The sequence below is a fragment of the Schistocerca cancellata genome, chromosome 7, assembly GCF_023864275.1.
Source record: "Schistocerca cancellata isolate TAMUIC-IGC-003103 chromosome 7, iqSchCanc2.1, whole genome shotgun sequence".
NCBI classification, from domain to species: domain Eukaryota; kingdom Metazoa; phylum Arthropoda; class Insecta; order Orthoptera; family Acrididae; genus Schistocerca; species Schistocerca cancellata.
Window position 1 is genome coordinate 176,665,955 of NC_064632.1, and position 25,493 is coordinate 176,691,447.

At 41.2% G+C, this 25,493-nt stretch overlaps 1 protein-coding gene across 1 annotated transcript in view; it reads left to right on the forward strand.

Annotated features, from left to right (window-relative positions):
- Nucleotides 1–25,493, forward strand: part of LOC126092690 (lysosomal-trafficking regulator) — a 393,980-nt gene that overhangs the window by 174,696 nt on the left and 193,791 nt on the right. Inside the window, exon 20 of the mRNA XM_049908413.1 lies at nucleotides 10,820–10,987. Coding sequence (XP_049764370.1) covers nucleotides 10,820–10,987 — 168 coding nt within the window. The remainder of the gene's footprint in view (nucleotides 1–10,819; nucleotides 10,988–25,493) is intronic.

The window sequence follows — 25,493 nt, forward strand, 5'->3', positions numbered from 1 at the left end:
TTCACGACCTTCGGACGGAACTTTGCGATAGTGCCTTTGTGTATACTGATGCCTCTCAGACTGACCATGGTGTTGGGTGTGACTTCATCATTGGCATTGACATTTTTGGGCACTGGCTTCCAGACCACTGCTCAGTATTTACAGCAGAGCCCTTGGCCCTATATCAGACCACGCAGTACACCTGGCGACAAAGGCATTTCACTTGAGCTTGTTCTCCGACTCTCTCAATGCCCTTCGCAGCATCAGTGTGCTGTACACCATACGTCCCTTTGTGCAACACATCCAGGAGAGCTGTCATTTGGTCACTCTTGATGGAGCCACTCTATTGTTTATGTGGGATGCTAGTCACTAGTCATGTTGGTCTAACGGGAAACGAGGCCACTGAGGCTGCTGCCAAGACTGCAGTCCTTGTACCTCGGCCCACTTGTTCTTCCATTTCCTCTGATGGTCTCTCTGTTGCTGTCTATCAGGAGGTGGTGTCACTCTGGCATCATCAGTGGTCCTCCCTTCATGGGAACAAGCTCTGGGGAATTAAGTCTTTCCCATTGGCTTGGATAATCACCTCTATGCCCTCTCACCATGAGGAGATCATTTTATCTAGGTTGTGTATTGGGCACTGTCCATCGCCATTTGTTAAGTGGTACTTCCACTGCACTATGTGCTCATTGCCCCAACCTCTGACAGTTCACCATTTCTTGACAGAATGTCCTTTTTTTAACCGCTTATGTTCTCATTTGTGTTTGCTGTCTGAGTTATTGACCATTTTAGTGAGCGACCATGGGCTATCGACTGTGTTTTACTTTTTATCTGTCATAGCAATATGGCAAAGGACATTTAATTTTTAGTCAGGACCTCCATTTCTCTATGGCATAATTTATGGACCTTTCTCCAAGTCCCTGTTTTTGGCTGTCTTTCCCTCCGTCGATTGGGCTTCATATGTAGTCTTTTTTAACTCCTTTTTTTTTTCTTAAGTGTTCTATGGTTCTGACATGGGTGTGTATGACCCTAGTTGTTTTTGCACCCTAAAACAAAACAAACAAGCTAACAAACAGTGGTATTCTGCCACCCCTGAACCTACACAATATCCTTCTCCATCTGATCTGTGAGCAGTTGCTACACAGTTGTTAGCAGTGAAAATATCCATCCCGAAATTAATGCCTTTGATAAGCTAAGGCTCTTTTGGAGACGGTTGCAGCGTCTTTCCTGTACTCTTATCATACAGTTATCATTACTGTCAAGATTGACATGTGTCATTACTCCAGGCAACCTGGAATCTCAGAGAGTACAACCCAGCATACATCTGCAGCCTTGCGTTTCTCCTCTAGCACTGCTATGTTGCACTTCTTGTCAGACACATTTTTTAGATGCCTGTATACCCATTTCTGTGCTTCAATTTTTGCATTTTGGTATTTTCTCATTTCCTCAGTTAAATTCAATATTTCATGTAGTATCCAAGGATTTCTATCAATTCTTGTCTGTTTGCGTGGTTTTTCCTCTGCTGGTTTCACTGTTACTTCTCTCAAAGCTTTCAGTTCATCTTCTTTTTTTATTCCTTTTCCCTATTTCAGTTAATTGTTGCCTAATACTCATTTTGTAACTCTTGACAGTGTCTGTTTCTTTCAACTTACGCAGCTCCTGCCTCTATAATTTTCCACTTTTTCGCATTTTCTTAAGTTCCAGTCTGCAATTTATGACCTGTTAATTGTGGTCCCAGTCCATATATTCTCTATGGAAATACTTTACACTTTAAAATCTGGTTTCTAAATTTATGTCTTGCCATGGCATAATCAGTCTAAAAATTTCTAATTCTTCCAGTGCTACAGCATTTTTACAATAATGTTTAGTAATCCTTAAGTCAAGGGTTTGTAACGGTAAATTATTTTCTGTGCAAAATTCTTTCAGGCGACTGTCACGTTGTAGAGCATGCTCTGGAACAAGATATGGTGTTGCCACTATACACACAATATCATGTTGCAAAGAATGCTCTCTCACATGATAGTCATGACCTCGGTGCCTGTTTCACCACTCGCACCATCTGGGTTCTTTGCCCCAAAACCCGTTTCTCTAAACTCTGCAGGTGGGAACTAGCACTATAACGTGTCCTTGGGCCTTACTACCCACCTGGCTTTAATTGACATTAATTCTTTTCATCTCAGCATTTCTCCAAAGTAGCTACTCTTTTCTTCACGTCATTTCAGTTTTCTACGTCTGTCGTTTTCTGACCTGTCTATTTTGTTTCTGTCCCCCTCCCACCTCTGTTACATCAATGCACTTAACCTTTCATTCTTATTAACTCATGCATGATGCTTTATCAGTGATTACTGTGTTGCATGTTACCCTGTCTTCCACTTTTACGCTCTCAGGTTTTCAAATCCTGTCCGGTGCAATCCCGAACAATCAGTCTTTCCTTCTCATCCCGTCCAGTAAGTTTCCCCTGACCCGGGGTTCCGAGTGACGTTTTTGAACTGTACCCCTTTTCCTAAATCTTTCGACTCCCTTTCCTTCACCCCTTCTTCCTTCCCCTTAAACTCTTCTGCCAGAAGAAGAAGCCACTGGCTCCAGAAACTTGCCTAAGATGAACAGTTTTGTGTGTGTGTGTGTGTGTGTGTGTGTGTGTGTGTGTGTGTGTTTTCGTGCCACCGCTTTATCCAATCAATGGCTGTTGTGGATAAAGCAAGTTTCAGAAGGGTCATTTGTGCACTTTTTGAATGTTGCAAGAGTTACACATGAAATAAATCTTGAAAAGGAGACATAGAGTGAACAGTTTGATGACTTTGTTAGTGTAATACAGGTTTGTTAGAAAACTTTGATAGCGGTTTAGTGACTTAAATAGATTTGAACTTGATTTTATTGTTTTTACAACTTCTTTTGGAGTCAACACTGAAAGTACACCGCTTGAAATTCAGTTAAAGCTCATTGACTTTCATTGTAGCCATGTGCTCATGGCGAGGTTTTGAACTGCGAAAAATACTGAGTTAACAAGAACTTCCCTAGGAAACAGTTCCCGCAGTTGTTTTGAGCAGTTACTTGTGTCTGCAGTATGTTTGGGACCATATATCTGTGTGAAATTAACTAAGTGGAAGCTTAGTATAGTCTTACCGATGCTCATGTAACTGGGGCAATGTGTATGATATCCAGTAATCTCACTCCAAACATTGTAATGATAGTGAAAAAACATTTAAAACCAATTATAGAGTGATTAAAATAGATGTATCTTTCTTTTTCATAAGCAATATTCCAGCTCCGAGCTTCAAACATGATGCTTTTCAGTTAGAATGTGTATATTAAGTTAATAGATATTTAATAATAAAGTGTTCGTTGCTTATTGCTTTTTGCTCGTGTTTTATTTGTGACAAGGAAATTAAGTCAACAAGAGTGATAGTTTATTCTTTTTTTCTTGCTCTCCGAGTCCTCCACCAGTTCTCCAATGAACAGCATGACAGAATGTGGAACATATCATACTGCTATTACCTGCTGTCAACCTATCCGATATATTACTTTGCAGCGTTGCTCTGCTCATTGCAGCATTACACAGTGAAAATATTGTTCTTTGTTTGTTTCTTTCTTTGTTGCTGTGTTGTACCTCTATTGAACTGCAGATGGTCAATTGCTTTTCTGTTGTCTGCTGGTGTCAGCTGCTCACCCGCTTGGGGTAACCGCACTGTCTGAGGCACCTCGCAATGGTTTGCAAGGAGGTTCGAGTACTCCCTCAGACGTGTGAGTGTGTTTTTTTGTCCTTAGCGTAAGCTAGTTTAAGTTCTGTGTGAGCCTAGGGAACAATGACCACAGCAGTTTGGTTCCATAGGAACTTACCGCAAATTTCAGCTGCTCACCAGCTCGTACTCCATGTTACACTTCCCTCTAAGCACAAATGTACCATTCTCACTTTTTCGTAAACAATAAAGGCAGGTACAAAGCATTAAGTGACAAGATGGTGTTTAGAAAGATGTACACTAGCATAAATTCATCTGCTTTTACCACACAATTGTTGTACGTTAATGTTATTACTTTTTCATTCGATGACACTTTTTTCTTACTCAGGGGAGGCTACACTTCCACAAATACTATGAACATGCTATATTTGCATTCCACTATTATAATAATGATGAAAATTAAAAGAATTCTTCTAATGATCTAGTGTGAATTCCAACTCAAGCATCAGTTGTCGATTGTCTATTGTTGTCAATCTTTGGTCTTGTTCACAAGTAAGAAATGAGATATGCATGAGCGTTATGCCTGCTCGGCAATGCAAATGTCAGCAGTGCCCACAGACAGCTCACACACCCAGCCTTTATTTGGAACGAACACATTTTACACAATTTAAAGCATCTTCAGTAATCAGTCTTTTGGCTTCTATATTATTTCCCTGTGATTGTGTGTACTTAGGTGTTCAGGTTTTCAACACACTGTGCTACCCTGGCACAGAATATTTTCTTAAATAGTTTATTAACTGTGTGTTGCATAAGTAAACTTTCATCTGATTGTGTACTAATACTAACAAGATTATCTTCATATGTTATTAACGGTATGTATCTTTTGTCAGTCAAGTTGCACTATAAACTGCACATTTAGATCACAGAGCACAGCTACAGTGTTGTCTGCATCATTTATTTTCATTATTATAAAGCACAACTAGTCTTGGTCACTGGCCGTCAGCTAAAATGATGCGGCTACCAGCACTAAATAATTGCGTGTGATAGGGAAGTACAGTGCTGTCTCTCACAATCTCATGAACTCCTGGGAAACAGAAGAGAAACAAAATTATGTGTGCATATTGAAATAAAGCTAACATAAATACATAAAAATATAAACTTGTAATTTACCTTGCAATGTGGGCTGTTAGTTAAATGTTCCATGATGAATCTCATGGTAACCGTTATGATGTGGAATGTGTCAAGTGCTTAAAAAGTGCATACATGGATGAAGGGTTTTTTTTAATTTTTTTTAAAATATTTTTTTTAAGCTTAAAATTTTTATTACGTACCCCATTCCCTTAAGTGGCACAAATTACATATATTATACCTATAGATTTATTTATTCCTATTCAAGAATTCATCTATGGTACAGAATGTGTTGTCAAGGAGATATGATTCATTTTATTTTTAAAACTGTTGCTGCTGTCCATCAGGCATTTTATTTCATCTGGTAATTTATCCAAAAGTTTTACAGCAGCCTATTGTATCGCTTTGTGTCCCAAAGGTAGGTTAAGTAGAGGATAGTGCAAATCTTTCTTTCTTCTGGTATCATAATCATGAATGTTACTGTTGTTTTTAAACTGGTCCATGTTGTTGAGGACAAATTTCATTGCTGAGTAAATGTACTGTGAGGCTGTTGTAAGAATTACTGACTTTTAAAGCGATGCCTACAAGATGTGTGACTATGTGTCCCACACATTATTCTAACCACTTTCTTTTGAGCAGTGAATACTTTTTACCTAAGTCTTGAGATACCCCTAAATATTATTCTGTATGATATCAGAGAATGAAAGTATGCAAAGTATGTTAGCTTGCTAATTTCTATATCCTCAAAATTAGCAATTATTCTGATTGCAAAAGTTGCTGAACCACTTTAGAAGATCCAAAATATGAATTTTCCACTTAAAATTCTCATCTATATATACACCCAAAAATTTAGTATGCTCTACCCTAACTACTGACTTGTGTTGATGTGTTATATTTATTGCAGGAACTGTACTCCTTGCAGTAGAAAATTGCATGCACTGGTCCCCCCCCCCCCCCTCCCCCCCCGCCCCCTCCCCTTCCCGTATCATTTTCTGTTGGAGTTTCTTTTACTGTCATTTAATGACCAAAGTAAGAGCATATGGACTATCAGACCAATTGTGTGATTGGATTGAAGACTTCCTAGATAACAGAACGCAGCATGTCATTCTCAATGGAGAGAAGTCTTCCGAAGTAAGAGTGATTTCAGGTGTGCCACAGGGGAGTGTCATAGGACCGTTGCTATTCACAATATACATAAATGTCCTTGTGGATGACATCAGAAGCTCACTGAGGCTTTTTGCAGATGATGCTGTGGTGTATCAAGAGGTTGTAACAATGGAAAATTGTACTGAAATGCAGGAGGATCTGCAGTGAATTGACGCATGGTGCAGGGAATGGCAATTGAATCTTAATGTAGACAAGTGTAGTGTGCTGCGAATACATAGAAAGATAGATCCCTTATCATTTAGCTACAAAATAGCAGGTCAGCAACTGGAAGCAGTTAATTCCATAAATTATCTGGGAGTATGCATTAGGAGTGATTTAAAATGGAATGATCATATAAAGTTGATCGTCAGTAAAGCAGATGCCAGACCGAGATTCATTGGTAGAATCCTAAGGAAATGCAATCCGAAAACAAAGGAAGTAGGTTACAGTACGCTTGTTCGCCCACTGCTTGAATACTGCTCAGCAGTGTGGGATCCGTACCAGATAGGGTTGATAGAAGAGATAGAGAAGATCCAACGGAGAGCAGCGCATTTTGTTACAGGATCATTTAGTAATTGCGAAAGCATTACAGAGATGATAGATAAGCTCCAGTGGAAGACTCTGCAGGAGAGACGCTCAGTAGCTCGGTACGGGCTTTTGTTAAAGTTTCGAGAACATACCTTCACTGACGAGTCAAGCAGTATATTGCTCCCTCCTACGTATATCTCGTGAAGAGACCATGAGGATAAAATCAGAGAGATTAGAGCCCACACAGAAGCATACCGACAATCCTTCTTTCCACGAACAATACGAGACTGGAATAGAAGGGAGAACCGATAGAGGTACTTAAGGTACCCTCCGCCACACACCGTCAGGTGGCTTGCAGATAATGGATGTAGATGTAGATGTACTGGATTAATAATGATGCTTTTATGATCAGCAAACACTCAGTTTAGCTTCTTGTTTCATATAAGAAGGGAGGTCATTCACATATACCAAGAACAGAAAGGGACCCATGTTCGAACCCTGTGGAACACCTAATGTAATTTCTCCTCAGTTAGATGAAGTGGGAAACTTCCTTAAATCACTTAAACCATATAAAGAAACTTTCTGCTTCCTGTTCTGTAGGTATGACTTAAACCACTCATACGCTGTTCCATTTATAACATATAATTGTAATTTCTGTTACATAATGTCATGGTTCACATACTCAAATGCTTTTGATAAGTCACAGAAAATTCCTATTGGTAACATTTTACTATTCAAATGCTCTATTATGTGAGCAGTGAAATTGTATATTGCTGTCTCAGTGAAACAGCATTTTTGAAATCCAAACTGTGCTTTACTAAGTATCCCATTACTGCTGATATGGCTAACCACTCACGAGTACATTACTTTCTTGACAATTTTTGAAAATGCTGTGATCAAGAATACTGGCAGGTAATTATTGACATCTGTGGTGTCCCTTTTTTTAATAGAGAAGCGTGACAATGGCGTATTTTAACCAGCCTGGGAAAATACTTTGAGTCAGTGATGCATTACAGATGTGACTCAGAACATCAGCTTAACTGCTCCACATTGTTTTTAATATCTTGTTAGAGATGTCATCTACTTCAACAGAACATTTATTTTTCAAAGATTTAATGATTTTCCTTATTTCACAAGAGGTTGTTAGCTGAAAATTAATCTGACTAGTATTTCTCAAAATTAACTCTTCTGTGGACTGCGTGGCTTTTTCTTTTGAACTGTACTCAGCAATTTTTTCACCTACACTTAAGAAATGGTTGTTAAATACATTAGCTGCTTGTTTACTGTTGGTTAAGATGGTCTCATTGTCCTTGATAGTAATACTACCTACCCCAGTGGTTACATTTCCTGTCTCTCTTCTAACAACATTCCATACTGATTTGATTTTATTGCCAGAGTTGTTAATTTCATCTCTAAGATACTTATTTTTTGATTTTCTGACAACTTTTCTCAGTATGCTACAATAATTTTTATAGTGTAAAATTACTTCTGGGTCTTTACTAATTCTTGCTGCCTCATACAGTTTTCTTTTCCTTTCTGAAGACACTTTAATACCTGTAGTGATCTAAGATTTCTTTGAAAACTGTTTGGTCATAACATATAGCAGGTTTTTTTTTTTTTGGGGGGGGGGGGGGGGGCAACATTGTTCAAAAAGAGATATAAATTTATCAAGAAATATGTTGCATTTATCATTGGCATTTGCCTATTATATAAATCTCTCCAATTAACATTTCTTAAACTTACTCCGAAGTGCTGTATAGATAACAGGTTGACCAGCCTTACACTTTTACTTAGTGGTTTCTGTACTGTACACTCTGCTAGATTTTATAAGTTAATCAGTTGTGCATCATGGTCTGACAATCCATTTATCACAGGGAAAGCATGTATTAGTTTTATATCCTCTTGCTGCACAAAAACATTATGTATTAGAGTGCTGGTGTCTTGAGTTATACATGCAGGGAAATTGATCACTGATTCTAAGCTGAAGCAATAATAATTAGTACACCGGTGGTATAAAATACCAGTTCAGTAAAGTGATGTGTTGCACAATGTTGAAGGTACCAATGGTCAATGATTGGCGCACATGCAATTAATTTTTATTAGTTAATTTAGTAAGTTCACATACATATATTGTTCGGTGATTTCAGGATATCTGTACAAGCAACCGAGTGCGTATGTACACAGCATTTCTGCAAGATGGGGCAACTCTCAGTTTGGTCGCACTCTGTGGCATCTGCTGATATGGCAATTCCTCCAAGCAGCTTCGCTCTTGCCTTGGAGAGACGTGCTTCATCTCTAACAGCCTGAGAGTCGAATCTTCCTTTCTCAAATAAGTACATTAATAAAATGATTAATGACATGCTACAACATGAAAAGTTAAACCGCCAAGAGGGTTGATAAGTCGAGGCAGGGGATTGATAAGTTGACGCAGATGTAGTGACAGATTGATGTCGTAACATGTATATCCCTGTGACATTTGGTGTTTGTGGTGCCGACAATTTCAAGAATTTTATTTTATTTAATCATCTGGCTAGGGCCCCCCGTCGGGCAGACCATTCACCGGGTGCTGGTCTTTCAATTTGATGCCACTTCGGTGACCTGCAGTTGATGAGGATGATAGGATGATTATGTGAGGATAGTACAGCACCCAGTCCCTGGGTGGAAAAAATTCCCCGACCCAGCTGGGAATCGAACCCGGGCCCAGAGGATTAACAGTCTGTCACATTGACCATTCAGCTACCGAGGGCGGTCATTTCAAGAATGATTACCATGGATGTGATACAAAGAGTGTTCCATTTGTAATTATGACTTGGTTGATACACTAAATCCAACAATGATATTTCTGGAATGAATGGATGTGCTCCTGTTTGAAATTTAAAATTGACTGTTGTAGTTTTCTCCCCTGAGAGTTTGTATTTATTTATTTATTTATTTATTTATTTATTTATTTATTTATCTGAGTCAAAAATACAAAACTAATACTACAATTTAATGTTCATGATTGAAAGAATTTCATGTTTTGTGTGACCAGTGTTCCGCTATGAGAATGGTACAGTCATTCACTGCAAATGAGTTTTCAGTGTCAAAGGGCTCACTCAGACTACTACAAACTGACAAGATTTCTGAGTCCTACCTTGTACTGCAAAAGACCCTACCTGTGATATTCTGGGTCAAAATTAAAGTTGAAGCTCATAGCCTGGCTTCTGAGTATTAAAGTGCTCACACAGATTGCACAGTGAGACAGTTTATTGGGAGTCTCTGAAATGTTCCTTGCGGAAACATGCTACTGCTCACTGTGTTTGTAGTTGAGGTGAATGAACAGTGGTCAACAACTTTTTGAGATGCTTTTGCGCATTAAGGAGCTGAGTAAGAAAAGGGAAAAGTCACTAAGCATTTCATTAGCCAGCTGATTAATTTATTTTCTGTGCAGCTGTAATTTTTTTTCCACCAGTGTTACCATCATAAACAAGCACAACTTTCAGTACTGGATGATAGATAACACTTTGACTTCATCCATATCACTTTTAGATTACAAGGTGGCTAAAAGTTTTTAGTTTGTTTGTAACTTCCTGCTATACTTTAGTCACAACAGCATGTTAGATACACACTGTTTCAATCAAAGTTGCAGTTTGCTGTGAAACTTCATGCACCAAAAACTGAATGAATTAAGAGGATCTGTGCTTTCAGTAAGAAAAGGCCACAGACAGACTTCCCAGAATGCCTTAGTGAATAACTTCAACAGTATGTTGTCAATAACTTTTAGTATGTGACCAGTTTTCTTTTTGAAATTGATTAGAGGACATTCCATCCCTGCAATTCATCACTGGTATACTGTCAAACCTCTATAGTGAAATGAATAGGATACTGCAAATCCAGTTACAATGTCTATGTTAATCTGCTCTCATGCAATTGAGGAAGATCAGAACAATTTTATCAAGTAAATTGATAAGCTGTTGTGTGACAGACATTGCAGCAACACTTTTAGTAAAACAACCTTATTGCTTTAATTGTTTAGAGTAAATACAGTCTGAACATACAGTAGTAATGATTTTTTGAGCATAATTTGAGTCTTAATAAGTGTGTTGTTCGTAAACACATATACTGGAATTTGTACAAGAGAAGAGAGAAATGTAGAGAAATAATTGTTTAATTTTAAGGTGTAATTGTGATAGCAGAGACAACTAGTGTGTTGCATCATGGGCATATTGTGTTTTATTTGGAGTAACAATATGAATGATTTAAATTATCATAATTTATAAATTTTTTATAAATTATTATAATTTATATATGAAAATTATTTGTTGACCACATTTTATATACCTGTTTCACTTATTTCACTCTTCTTTGTTTTCTTTTCACTGAAGGCCTTGCTAACGGCTACAAGGAGAACGATGCCATCTCGACATCAAGCAGCAGCAGCAGCAACAACAGTGTTTTCTCAGTGTCACTAACTAAAGAAATTGGCCGCAGTGATCTTGGAGATAGATTTCGTAATGTCATTTCTCGTGCTGTGGAGATTATCTGTTCTACAGGTATGTTTTGTCTCTCAGATCTTAAATACCATCAATAACTCATTAATCCATCTTCACACTTGTTATGTAGAAGCTGCCTTCAGGAAATAAATGTTTAGTAGGTTAAAGAATTGAAATAGTAAAGATATCGAACTGTAGACAGACCCACAGGAAAGGCTAAAGTCATTGCCAGATTTTCAGGCAGTGTCCGTCCTCGGAGCAGCCGAGTTGTTGTGGCACTGAGGCGTAGTTGTGCAGAGTGCTTACCTTTCCCTCTGCCACTGCTTGTATTCCACCCAGGACTTCCCACATTGCCTTGTTGAGGGCTTCGTTGTTTGAATAAGAGGGAAAAACCCCAAAACTTAGAGCAGCATTAGAAAAGTGCTGTAATTTCTACTCAAAAATCAGTATATTTCATTTATTATACTCACAGTAATCCAAGAATTCAGTTCTGACTTATTCCCAAAAAGGCTGTCCTATCAGCTGTTGATATAAAAAAAATCAAATTATGTGAAGAAAGTTAAAGTAAAAATGCAATATGTATTGTTCTAAGTTCCCTATATTGTTTGGAACAGCTTGTAGTATATAAACGCAATTAATCAGGTAGCTTTTGAATACAAATGATTATTTAAAAATACTCATGCTACCCTTCAGAGCTTTCTGACTCACTATACTGTGCCATATTGTATTCAGCTTAAAAAACCACACACACACACACACACACACACACACACACACACACACACACTAACTCATTTGGTTATAATGTTCTGTAGATCCCATCACAAAGGAATACAGAAAGGGTTGGGGGATTTGTGTTTACGGAGAATAATCTGTTGTAAACTAATTGTGTGTGCTAATTTAAGCAACAGCTGTTATTAAAGAGGGTCTTCATAAGTGGTATTAATGACACGTTCACCCACAGTTCTTTGCTACTTCATTAATTTTTTCATTCAATATTTTTTTGTCAGTGGATGTTGTTGATTCAGGTGAATAATACAGCTGACCTCAAATACTTATACAGTACTTTCATTTCAGAGCCATAACAGGTTCCAGGCATCATGCCAATCGTTAGATGGCAAACATTTACAGCTACATGACTGTTTTCATCAGTAGCATGTTGTCAACAGGAACGCTGCACAAGAATGTTTGAACATTTAGTACCACCTTTATGTTGTTTCGGTGATTAAAACAGGCTAATGTGCCAACTTTTATGTAGGTATAAGGTGAAACAGTTTTCCACTGGAACAGTTGTGAGTGTATACAAATATTCAAATATGGTTGTACAGTACTGAAGCTGACAACATGCTGCTGATAGATCATTTATATAATTGGAAACATTAGCCATCTGGAGATTGGCACAAATGCCCAAAAATGTTATGGCTTTGAAATAAAAGCACTTTAAAAGTATTTGTGCCTCGTCACAGTATTCACTAACAGTCATTAACGGCTACTGAATTCTCAAGATCCAGCAAGGATAAAATAACATTTATTGATTTACTCAATTATTCATCCTTTTCCATCTCATTTTCTGCTTTCCTCCTAAATTCTGTGTTGCATAATAATAGATTTTTGTGGTGAGGAATGTTCTCTTTGCCTGTGCTAGTCAGATTTTATGTCTTCCTTACTTAATCCATCACAGAATTAAAGACAGCAGTATTTCTTCACTCCAGCGTACTACATGGTTCCTAATTTTCTTGTCTAGTTTCTTATAATTTCATCTTTTCTCCTCAGCACTTCTGTCTTTCTTTGATTTACTTTCATTTATATTCTTTATTCAGTGAACTCTCCATTTCATTCAACAGGTCCTATAACTCTTCCCCAGTTTGACAGATGACAGCAGTGTCGTCAGTACACCTTATCATTGATACCCCTTCACTCAGAATTTTAACACTATATCTGAACCTATCTCTTATTTCCTTCATTGTTTCTTTGATGTACAGGTATGACTGACAAAGATAAAATGTGCCTCCTGCATTTACAAATTTTTTAATGTGTTCGATTCCGTCTTGGTGTAATTGCACCTCTTGGTTCTTGTACACATTGTATATTACTCTTATGCCTCAATAACATAACCTATTTCTTGAGGATTTCAGACATCTTTTATGATTTCACCTTGTCAGACTCTTTTTCTTTATAGAAAAGTTATTGGAATGTGTGTTAATTCCTACTCTTGCTTCAGATGTCAAACATAATGGTAGAATTGACTTTCTGATACCTTTATCAAACTGCCATTGAACAGATCCTGTGCACTGATGACCTCATTGTTGAGCAGCTCTAAACCATCCCATCCCATCCATTTCTTCATACATACACAGTAACAGTTCCTTAACTTTGCTGATTCCTAACATTGCTGTGATAATCTTTCTGTTTTTCTTCCAGCCAGCAACTTGGATACATTACTGCAAAGCTGGTTGTGTGACAGTTCTCACATTTATTTCACTTATCTATGGGACTTATGGAGGTGAAATTATCTTCTTTAGTTCAGATATGTGTGTGTTGTATGGGTCATCATTTTGATTTTTCACTAATATTGATATCTCTCTCTCTCTCTCTCTCTCTCTCTCTCTCTCTCTCTCTCTCTCTCTCTCTCTCTCTCTCTCACACACACACACACACACACACACACAATACTGTTAACATTCAGAATTTTTCTGCTAAGAAGGAGTAGTTGTCAAGAAGATGACTCCAATTTGTGTTTCGAGTTAATGTTAATAGCTATTCAACTCTGCATCTCTGGGTAGGTGGTAAAAGATTTTTATGGTTCAGTACCTTACTCTTTTTAGTGACCAACTAAGTCTGAATGAAGGATAGTGTAAGTCATTTCTCCTTCTAGTATTGTACTTTTGAATGTTACTGTTGTTTTGAAATTGTGACTAATTGTTGACAATCAGTTTCGTAATGGAGTAAACACAGCCCTAAACTGGGAGAGTATAGGGATGGACTAGGCTTTTGTGGAGGTTGGGTGGGCAACAGCACACTGTTTTAGGAGGAGTGGGAAGGATCTTGGGTAGGATATCCCTCGTTTCAGTGCGGGGGTGAAAGATAATCAAAGCCCTGGTGAAGGATATGTTTCACTAATTCCAGACAAGGATGGTATTGTGTGATGAGAGGGGACCCTCTTTGTAGCTAATACATGGGAGTGGTGAGAGGATTGGGGGTCTATCACACAGGAAATCTGTTTGTGTTCTAGGTTTGGGAGATATTGCCTTTCTGTGAAGACCTTCATGAGGCCTTCAGCATACTGGGCAAGGGAGTTTTTGTCACCGTAGATGTGTTGGCCACAGGTGGCTAGGTTGTGTGTGAGTGATTTTTTGGTTTGGAAAGGATGGCTGCTATCGGCATGTAGGCACTGTTAGTGGTTAGTGGGTTTGACGTGTACAGAGGTTTGGATGGTACCATCAGAGAGTTGAGAGTCAGCATCAAGGGAGGTGGCATGTTGAGTAAAGGAGGACCAGGCGAAGTGAATGGGAGAGAAGGTGTTGAGGTTGTGATGTAATGTGGACAGAGTGTCTTGGCCCAGAGTCCAGATCATGAAGATATCAATGAACCTGAACCAGACTAGGGGTTGGGAGTTTAGGGATGCCAAGAACCATTGACCTTGCTGTTGGTGGGTTGGCTTGTGTGCGTCAGTGATACAGATAGTCGTACCATAGGTACAACCACAATGGAGGGTTATCCGTTGAGAGGCCAGACAAACGTGTGATTCCTGAAGACGGACAGCAGCCTCTTCAGTAGTTGCAGGAGCAACAATCTGGATGATTGACCGATCTGGTCTTGTAACATCAGCCAAAATGGCCTTGCTGTGCTAGTACTGTGAATGGGTGAAATCAAGTGTAAACCACAGCCTTAATTTTTCCAGAGGTAAAGTAGTCCCCCATTCGGATCTCCGGGCAGGGGCTACACAGGTGGATGTTTCATCAGGAGTGTGGAATATTAGATTCCTTAGTTGGGCAGGTAGGTTAGAAAATTTAAAAAGGAAAATGGATAAGCTGAAGATAGATATGGTGGGGATTAGTGAAATTCAGTGGCAGGAGGAACAGGACTTCTGTTAACATGAATACTGTGTTATAAATATAAAGTGAAATAGGGTAATGCAGCAGTTGATTTAATAATGAAAAAGAAAATAGAAATGCACATAAGCTACTATGAAAAGCATAATGAACACATTATTGTAGCCCACGCCTACCACAGTAGGACAGGTTTACTTTCTAACTAGCTCCACAGATGATGAAGAGATTGAAGAAATGTATGATGAGGAAAAAGAAATTATTCAGGTAGTTAAAGGAGATGGGACTGGAACTCGATAGTAGGAAAAGGACGAGAAGGAAATATAGAAGGTGTTTATGGACTGGAGAAAAGGAATGAAAGATTAAGCTGCCTGGTAGAGTTTTGCGCAGAGCATAATTTAACCATTGCTAACACTTGGATTAAGAATCATAAATGAAGGTTGTATACATGAAAGGGACCTGGAGACATTGGAAAGTTTCAGATTAATTATATAATGGTTAGACAGAGATTTAGGAACCAGATTTTAAATTGTAAGACACATCCAGTGACAGGTGTAGACTTTGACCAAAATTTATTGGTTATGAACTGTAGATTAAAATGGAAGAAATTGAAAAAAGGTTGGAACTTAAGGAAATGGCACCTGGATAAATTGAAACGACCAGTGGTTGTTGAGAGCTTCAGAGATAGCATTAGGCAACAGTTGACTGGAACACGGGAAAGGAATATGGTAAAAGACAAATGGGTAGCTTTAAGATTGGTTAGTTGCTTTGGGGTATAAAGGGACCAAACTACAGGGTCATCAATCCCTTATTCCTCAAGCAAACAATGCTCAAGGTAAAACAGTTCCCAAAAGGATAGTAGCTTTAAGAGATGAAATAGTGAAGGCATCAGGGAATCAATACAGATAAAAATACAAGGCCTGGTAGGGATCCTTGGATAACACGAGAGATATTGAATGTAACTGATGAAAGGAGAAAATTTAGAAATGTAGCAAATGAAGCAGGCATAAGGGAACACAAACATCTAAGAAATGAGATTGACTGGAAGTGCAAAATTTCTAAGCAGGAATGGCTAGAGCTCAAATATAAGGATTTAGGAGCACATTTTACTAGATGAAAGATAGGTACTGCCTACAGGAAAATTAAAGAGGCCTTTGGGGAAAAGAGAAGCAGCTGTATGAATATCAAAAGCTTAGATGGTGAACCAGTCATAACCAAAGAAGGGAAGGCTGAAAGCACGTTTATCCACACTAGAAATTGTAAGCCCAGAAAAGTGTGCAAGTATGTTGTGTGCAGGTTAAGAAATGTGGCAGTTTTGGAACATTACTTGAAGAATAATTCCTTTGAGTTTTGGTGTGTCGCTTGATTTTTTTTTCCCTCGTCTCCCCAGTGATGTACAAAAATGCCAGCATGGTCGCATTGGCTATTCTCTCTTCATGTTGACTTCTTCTCCAAAAAGGTCCATTTAAAAATGCAAGTTCTCATTGCATCGGATGTGATATCAGCACATAGCTCAGTAGGAGAATGAAAACTTGTGACTACTGCATGTTATAACTTTTAATTAACACAATAGTGGGAGAGTGCAAGTACATATGTCTTTATTGCACCAGCTCAAAACATTGACAGGCACCGAGATCAGTGAAAAAACAATTGAGGTACCTAAAAAATTGATAGTAGAGCTTTCAGTTTTGTGTCAGCTTAGGTATAACTGTACCTCACTATGATATCTCTGGTGTGCAAGATGTATGAGACTGGAATACTTGCTTTGAAATTGTGGAGGTAGCAGGATAAAATACAGTCAAACATTGGAAAATCCAGGATTGAATGTAACAATATTGTGAAAAGTAAAGTTGCCACTCACCATATAGTTGCCTGAGACTTCAGTCATGTGTGTGAGTTGCATTTGCATGTGTTTGGGTGTTTGTACATGTGTGTCTACGTATATTGTTGACGAAGGCCTTAATGGCCGAAAGCTTTATTTGTGACAGTCCTTTTGTTGTGCCTATCTTGACTCACCATCTCCGCTATATGGTGAGTGGCAACTTTCCTTTTCATAATATTGTTACAGGTTAAAATACGGGAGAGAGAGCCTATTTACAAATTGTACAGAAACCAGATGGCAGTAATAAGAGTCAAGGGGGCATGAGAAACCAGATGGCAGTAATAAGAGTCAAGGGGGCATGAAAGGGAAGCAATTGTTTAGAAGGGAGTGAGACAGGGCTGTAGCCCATTCCCAATGTTATTCGATCTGCACATTGAACAAGCAGTAAAGAAGACAAAAGAAAAATTTGGAGTAGGAATTAAAAATCAGAGAGAAGAAATAGAAACTTCAAGGTCTGCCAGTGATGTTGTTATTCTGTCAGATATAGCAAAGGCCCTGGAAGAGCAGTTGAACAGAATGGACTATTTTGAAAAGAAGATATAAAATGTACATCAACAAAAGCAAAACAAGGATAATGGAGTGTAGTCGAATTAACTCAGGTGAGCCAAAGGGAATCAGATTAGGAAACAAGATGCTTAAAGTAGTAGATGAGTTTTGCTATGTGGTCAGCAAAATAACAGATGATGGCCGAAGTAGAGTGGCTATAAAATGCAGGCTGACAACGGCAAGAAAACTGATTCTGAAGAAGAGAAATTTGTCAACATTGAATATAGAATTAAGTGTTAGGAAGTCTTTTATGAAGGTGTTTGTCTGGAGTGTAGACTTGTATGAAAGTGTAACATGGATGATAAACAGTTTAGATAAAAATAGAGGAGAAATTTTCAAAATGTGGTGCTACAGAACAATGCTGAAGATTAGATGAGTCGATAATGTGACTAATGAGGAGATACTGAATAGAATTGGGAATGTGTAGCACAAGTGGGCCAAAAAAAGAACCAGTTGATAGGACACATTCTGAGACATAAAGGTATCGACAATTTTAGTATTGGAGGGAAATGTAGGGGGTAAAAATTGTAGAGAGAGGCCAAGAATGAATACAGTAAGCAGATTAAGAAAGATGTAGGCTGCAGTAGTTGTTCAAAGATGAAGAGGCTTGTACAGGATAGAGTTGGGTGGGGATCTGAACAACAATAACATATGATTGTTTTGAGGTTAAGAAAACAACCTGTGCAACTCTTCCAGATTTGAGATAGGCTTTTGACACTGTCTTCCATAGTATACGTGTAAGAAAGCTCCAATACTATGGAGCTGGAGAGGATGCTCTTCATCTAATTGAGTTTTATCTAAGCAACAGAAGGCAAATGGTAACTATAAACAACCAATGAGCAGACTCATTACCTGTTAAAATAGGTGTTCCACAGCGCTCAGTACTTGGTCCATTCCTGTTCATTGTCTATATAAATGAGTGAACCTCATTTTTGTCGTGTCAGGCAGGGCTGCGTGCAGATGATACAACTCTAATCACACAAGTTGATGATCCAGAGGAGCTGTGATATAATTAAATGTAGCTATGGGCCAAAGTGTTAATTGCTTCCAGGCTAATTATTTACAAAGTAATAACATTAAAACTGAAGACATTGTGTTCAATTTAAGTGCCTCCAGTTAAAATAAAAAATAATCAAACTGTAGTAACACTGTTTACGTTTTCCGTCGCACTTCACATAGCGTATACCGGGAACTGTCTCCTAGGCATGCCCGATGTGAACTGACTGGGCACGGCCCATGCTGCCTGAGTTGTTGTTGTTGTTGTTCCGACGGCAGAGGTCGCGGCCGAATTCTCACGTGCCCTCTGATGGACGGGACTCTACTTGCGGCAACTACTGTCCGTGATGTGCCGTGCCGATGTGCGCGTCCCATGATCTATCTGGTGGCTACAGCACTCCTCCTCCTTCGGGGGGTGAAGCCACAGTGATCCACTGCGTCTGAAGGTGGAGCGTCCTGCAGGAGTGATGACCTCCACATCCATCGGAAGGCCGGAGTCGAGGGGATCAGCCAACCCTCGAGCCGAAACCTTCGAATACAGCTGGAAGTGACCCACATGAAGAGGCCCCCGTCGTCCCACCACCAGAGCCCGGGACAGAACGGGAGACAAGCCGTCAAACTCCGGATCCTGGTCCACCTCGGGAGGGGCAAGACCCAGTGGTGGGGATGATGGGGAAGGGATGACCACAGGTGAACTAGCCTCCTGAGAAACCGGGCCTGCAAGGGGGGCCGGCTCTCACCGGGGCATTTCTAACAATGGCAATGCCAGTGCTGGAGCTACTGGAGGCTGCCAAGGCTGAGGGGGGAGGGGTGGTAGCGTCCCCTGAGAAACCAACGCGGGTGCTGGGGCAATAGGGAAGCCGGTGCCCGAGGGGTCAGAGGGTGGGTGTCCAAACGTGGACGTAGCTGATTTTGGTGACGACGTACCTCTCGGTCTCCCACCTGCAAGGTATAGAGCCGGCGGCCATTTCGGTGTAGGACCACCACCGGTATCCAATGTGGATTGCGACCAAACCCACGTGCCCAGACCGACATACCCGGTGGAAAGCTGGGTACTCCGTTGTGCGAAGACTGGCGAGGACCAGGCCGGAGGAGGTGCAGCAGAGTCCTAGGTTGGCATCCGTGAAGGAGCTCTGCGGGGCTGCATTCTCCCATCGGTGTGGTCCGGTATGCCATCAGGAAAAATGTCAACACCTCCTCTGCCGGAAATTCATGCACATACTTTTTCATCTGCGTCTTAAATGTGCGCACCATGCGCTCAGCTTCCCCATTCAATTGTTGATGAAAGGGGGGAGAGCAAGCATGCCGAATACTGAAGCGCCTACAAAAACCCTGGAAGGTCTGCGAAATAAACTGAGGTCCATTGTCCGATACCAGGGTGACTAGCAGACCTACCACCGAAAAAATTTTTGCTAGTGCCTGGATTGCAACTTCTGAAGTGGTTGAGGAGCAGCGAACCACATATGGGAATCTGGAATAAGCATGAATGACAATGAGCCAGAAGCCATTGAGAAATGGACCCGCAAAATCTATGTGAACACGTTCCCATGCCTGGGTTGCAGGTGGCCATGAAGAGAACGCTGATCTGGGAGATGCCTGTTGGCCCGCAAATTGGGAACAGGCTGCCCCCAAGTGCTCAATTTCTCTGTCAATACCGGGCCAGTACACATGTCTGCGAGCCAAGGTTTTAGTACGGGAAACACCCCAGTGCCCCTCATGTAACAACGTGAGGACCTCCCATCGCAAACTTGCAGGAACAACCATGCGAGGAGCTGTATCCTCGGTAGCCAGAAGGAGAACTCCTTTCAAGATGGAGAGGCGGTCTCGTAGAACAAAATAATTACGAAGAGGGTCCAAGGCCCGGCCTGGAGGTCGGGATGACCACCCCTGCTGAACGAGGTGAACTACTTGCCGGAGAACCGGGTCAGCTGCCATTTCCCTGGCGACTCTAGAACTAGTGATTGGGAAGCCATCAACCGCTTGGTGGGACGCCACATCCAAATGAAAACACATAATCTCCTCTTGATCAAACTTAGAATCCGGGTCCACCGGAAGTCGGGAAAGAGCGTCTGCATTGGCATGCTGTCCGGTAGGGCGAAAATGAGTGTCATAATGGTACTTAGAGAGGAAGAAGGCCCAGCGCTGTAGTCTGTGGGCCACCCTATCCGAAATCTGAGAGGCGGGGCCAAATAACGATATTAACGGCTTATGGTCAGTGATTAACTGAAACTTTGTGCCATACAACAAAGGGTGAAACTTGGTAATAGCGTAGACAATGGCCAAAGCCTCTTTTTCCACCTGGGAGCAATGGGCATGCGCGGGACTAAGAGTTTTAGACGCAAACGCCAGTGGCTGCTCGGAGCCACCCGCGTTGCGATGGGCCAGGACCGCCCCCACCCCATACTGTGAAGTATCTGTAGCCAGGACCAACGGCTTATGGGGGTCAAAAGTAGCCAAACAAGGCGCTGACGTGAGGAGGCCCTTCAACGAGGTGAACGCTCACTCGCATGCAAGCGACCAATCAAAAGGAACACTCTTGCACAGAAGGCAGTACAGGGGGTGGGGGGGGCCTATGGTGGAAGCCCTGGGAATGAACCGGTGGTAATAGGCAGTCTTGCCTAAAAAAGCTTGTAACTCCTTCAGCGAAGCGGGCCACGGAATGTCGACGATACCTTGGACCAAACTTCCTAGTGGCTGGACGCCATGCCGAGAGATGGTGTAGCGCACATACTCAATGGACGGTTGGAAGAAGTTTGACTTACGCAGGTTGCAATGCAAGCCCACGGACCTGAATTTGAGAAAGAGAGTGCAAAGGTTTGTTCAAGTGTTCCTTCGTGCTGCGGCCTGTGACAATTATGTCATCCAGGTAATTAATACAATGAGGGATTATCGACGTGACGTGCTCAAGATAACGCTGGAATATCACTGGGGCACTTGATATTCTGAAGGCCAACCACTGGTATTGGTAAACGCCAAATGGGGTGTTGACGACCGCCAACCATTTCGAGGCCTTGTCAAGTGGTATCTGATGATAAGCCTCCGAAAGATCGATTTTCGAAAAATATTGGCCTCCCGCCACGGCGGAGAACAATTCATCAGCACGAGGCAAAGTATAGGTGTCCACCACCAATTGGGAATTAATGGTGGCCTTGAAATTGCCACAAAGACGTAATTTTCCCAAGGGTTTCCTGTCAATAACAAGGGGCGAAGCCCACTCACTAGAAGAAATGGGAAGAACGACCCCGAGGCCTGTCAGCCGGTTTAGCTCTTCTTTTAGCTGAGGACAGAGAGCCAAGGGAATCTGCCTCGCGCGTAGAAAACGCGGGTGAGCCGACGCCTTCATCGTTAAGTGAGCTTCAAAGTCTGAAACACGCCCCAGGCCTTCCTCAAAGATATCCGGAAAGTCAGAGATCAAAGATTCCAATGATTGATAAGGAACATCTTTGGAGACCAACTGTATGGTGTCACTGATAGAAAAACCAAAAGCTTGAAAGGCATCCAAGCCAAAAACGTTAGCGGAGCTCGCATCACTGACAACAATAAAAGTAATAGGCCAAGTGACTGATTTGTAAGTCACGTCGGTAGTAAATTGACCCAGTAGGGGAATGAACTGTTTACCATAACCACGTAGACGCCAGTAAACTGGCGCCAACGGGGGCGACCCAAGGTCAGAGTAAGTTTGTGCATTCAACAAAGAAACTGCCGCGCCCATATCTACTTGCAGTTGTAATCGGCGCGACCGAACCGACACCTCGATAAAGAGTTTGCGTGCCGATGCGTCGGGAGCCTGGCCCGATGAAACTTCCTGAATGTCAACGTCCATGTCCTCTGTACCTGCTTCCTTCGATTCTTTGGAGGCTGAGCGACAAACTTTAGCACTGTGTCCTTTTTTATTACATTTGCGACAAACGGCCCAACGCTGGGGGCACTCTGACCGATCATGATGTACATAGCACGACGCACAGGACGGTAACAGGGTCCGGCGGCCGGAACTCTGTTTACGCGCCGTGCGGGAGCAGCCGTAATGGCCGGATTGTACTGCTCACACGTCGTCCACCCCGGACGCAGCAGACGCGGCCGCGCCCCCCTGAACCGCCGCGACGTCGCACCACACTTCCAACTGTTGACCTGCGGCGTGAGAGACTTCATACGATTGAGCAATGGACAGGACTTCCTCAAGGGAAGAGTCTTCTAACTGCAGGGCCCATTGCCAGACCTCCCTATCAGGGGCCGAACGAACAATGACGTCACGCACCATAACGTGGGCATACGACTCTCACGACTGCTCCGTGACAAAATGACACTTGCGACTAAGACCGTGCAGGGTAGCGGCCCATGCCCGGTAAGACTTATGGGGCTGCTTCTTGCATTGATAGAACTCGATCCTAGCCGCCACAACATGCGTGCGGCAGCGATAATATGAAGACAGCAATGAACACAATGCGTCAAAAGACAAGGACGAGGGTTCCTGCAACGGCTCTAGCTGCCGCAAAACTTTATACAGCAAGGGAGATATCCAAGACAAGAAAAGAGCACGACATACCTCCGCATCAGCAACATGAAATGCCTGGAAATGCTGCCGAAGGCGATGTTCATATGCGTCCCAATCCTCCGCCGTCTCATCATACAGGGGAAAGGGAGGAGGGAACGGCGCTGGAGCAGATGGCGTGGAGAGCAATGTCGGAAGCACTTGTTTCATGGTGGCCATGAGCTCCGTCTGCTGCTCAACTGGTTGCACTAAATCCTCCATGCCGGGGATAAGCTGCGAAACCGGAATGACGCAACACGCGAAAGAACGACCCTACTCGTCGCCAATTGTGTAGTAACACTGTTCATGTTTTCCGTCGCACTTCACATAGCGTATACCGGGAACTGTCTCCTAGGCATGCCTGATGTGAACTGACTGAGCACGGCCCGTGCTGCCCGAGTTGTTGTTGTTGTTGTTGTTGTTGTTGTTGTTCCGCCGGCAGAGATCGGGGCCGAATTCTTGCGGGCCCTCTGGTGGACGGGACTCTACTTGCGGCAACTACTGTCCGTGACACGTCGTGCCGATGTGTGCCTCCCGTGATCTTTCTGGTGGCTACAGCACAAACTATTAGGTTTCCATATAGATCAGAAACTTAGCTGGGCAGTTCATACAGAAAAATTATGCCCAAAACTTTCTCGAGTGAGTTATCTGCTGTTCAAACTGAGGTATAGTGTAAGTCAAACCCTACTAGTATATGATTATTTTACATTTTTCCACTCCCACTGTACCTATGGAATTCTACTATGAGTTAATTGCCCCAGCTGAAAAACTGTATCCAAGTGGCAAGAAAAGTCTATCAGATGTATAGCAGCACTGACTCCAAGAGGCTCTCATGAAGATCATTTCACAGAACTTAATATTATGACAGTACCAAGCCACTACATGTATAATTGCTTTCTCAGTGTTAAAGTGAATGTAAATAATTTTAGCCTAAGATGTCTGTACATGATCACAACATAAAAATTGTACAATCAATTGTTATACCCTACAGTAGGCTAGCTAAGGTTCACAACAGCCATGAATATCTAGGCCCCAGATTTTTTAATAGAAACCCAAAAGCTGCCTTTTCTCTTACCCTATAAAACATTTGAGAATGTTCTAGCAGAGTGGTTTAACAAGGAAGCATACTGCTCCATTAAAGAGTATGAGGAATCAGATTTTAGTGACATATAGTTCTGACTACTGTCATACTAAGTTGTAACAAAATACTGGTTAAAATGTTCTTACAGACATAATTTTTGTATTGTGTATAACAATGTGTCACTGATGCAAAAACTCATGAAATTTTTATATACTTTATTTATCTTAGATGTATATATCAATAATTGCACCCATAACGTGTAAAATATTCAAAGATGAATAAATTCAAATTCAAAAATTCAATATTCAAACTGAATTGAAGACCACAACAACAACAACAACAACAAGCTTTCCTCTAGATGACCCTTAAACAGGTTAGTTTAGGAAGTGCTCGTGGGTGCCCATGGCAGTGCTGAGGATTTGTTTGCGTACCTTCCCTTCAAAGGAAAAGTCACTGCAGGTTAGGATATAGTGGGTGTGGAATGTGATTGTGGATTTGGAGGCTGTAAGACGTTGGGAGAGGCAGTGTTCAATAGTGGGGGGGGGGGGGGGGGGGGCATGAGGATGTTCGTGTTTAGGGAGGTGGCATCATAAGTGACATGTAAGGATCCAGGAGGTAAAAGTGGGTGGGGAGGGATGATGGAAATCTGTGATGGGAGTTGTTAGTATCTTCAGTGTGGGAGGCTAGGTTTCAGGCAGCTGGTTAGAGATGTTGGTCAACAAATGCAGAAATTCTAAAATTCTTACAAAAAATTCTGGCCCAGCACAAATTTTCAACCTCCCCATTGCTGTAAATCAATGCCCACTAGGAGCTAAATGTCATTAATTCCTGTGGTATTTTCCAAATTAGACCCTTAACCTACTAATTAACTCAAAGGTATTTCCATTGTGATGAGAGAGTGAAGATAAAATTCTCTATAGGACAGGTATTGATCAAACCAGACAAGTAGATCCTCTGTCATGATCAGTGACTGCAAATCTTTAACTTGACTGATCATTAAGTTAAGGTTTTGCAACTAGTTCCACTTTATAATTTCTATACTGGGATATTTTGTAGGAATTTTTTTTTAATTGGTTGAAGTCATTTTATTGTTTGTGTATCGTTTAATCCCATTTGTACTTTTCTCTGGAATTTGTCTTTGAGGGGGTGGAAGTATTGTGAATGGTACAGAAATGTTTGGAACTACTCAAGAGAGATGTAGTTTTATTTTGATGTTTTATCCTGGGAGCAGCCAGAGAAAGACCTGATACCCAAAAGGAACAAGATTTGATATGTACTCCCAAGTTCCTGAGAGTATACCCAGAATATTTTCCAAATAATAAACAAAAACCATGTTAAATAATACATAGAGCATAGAGCATGAGGACCTTCCATTGCTGTTCCAGACCAAAACGTTTAATTGTTGAACAAGCATTGTGAAGGAGCACGGTGAAATTTACATTGTTGAAAAACGAATGTAAACTAATCTTGCTCCTATGAAATGG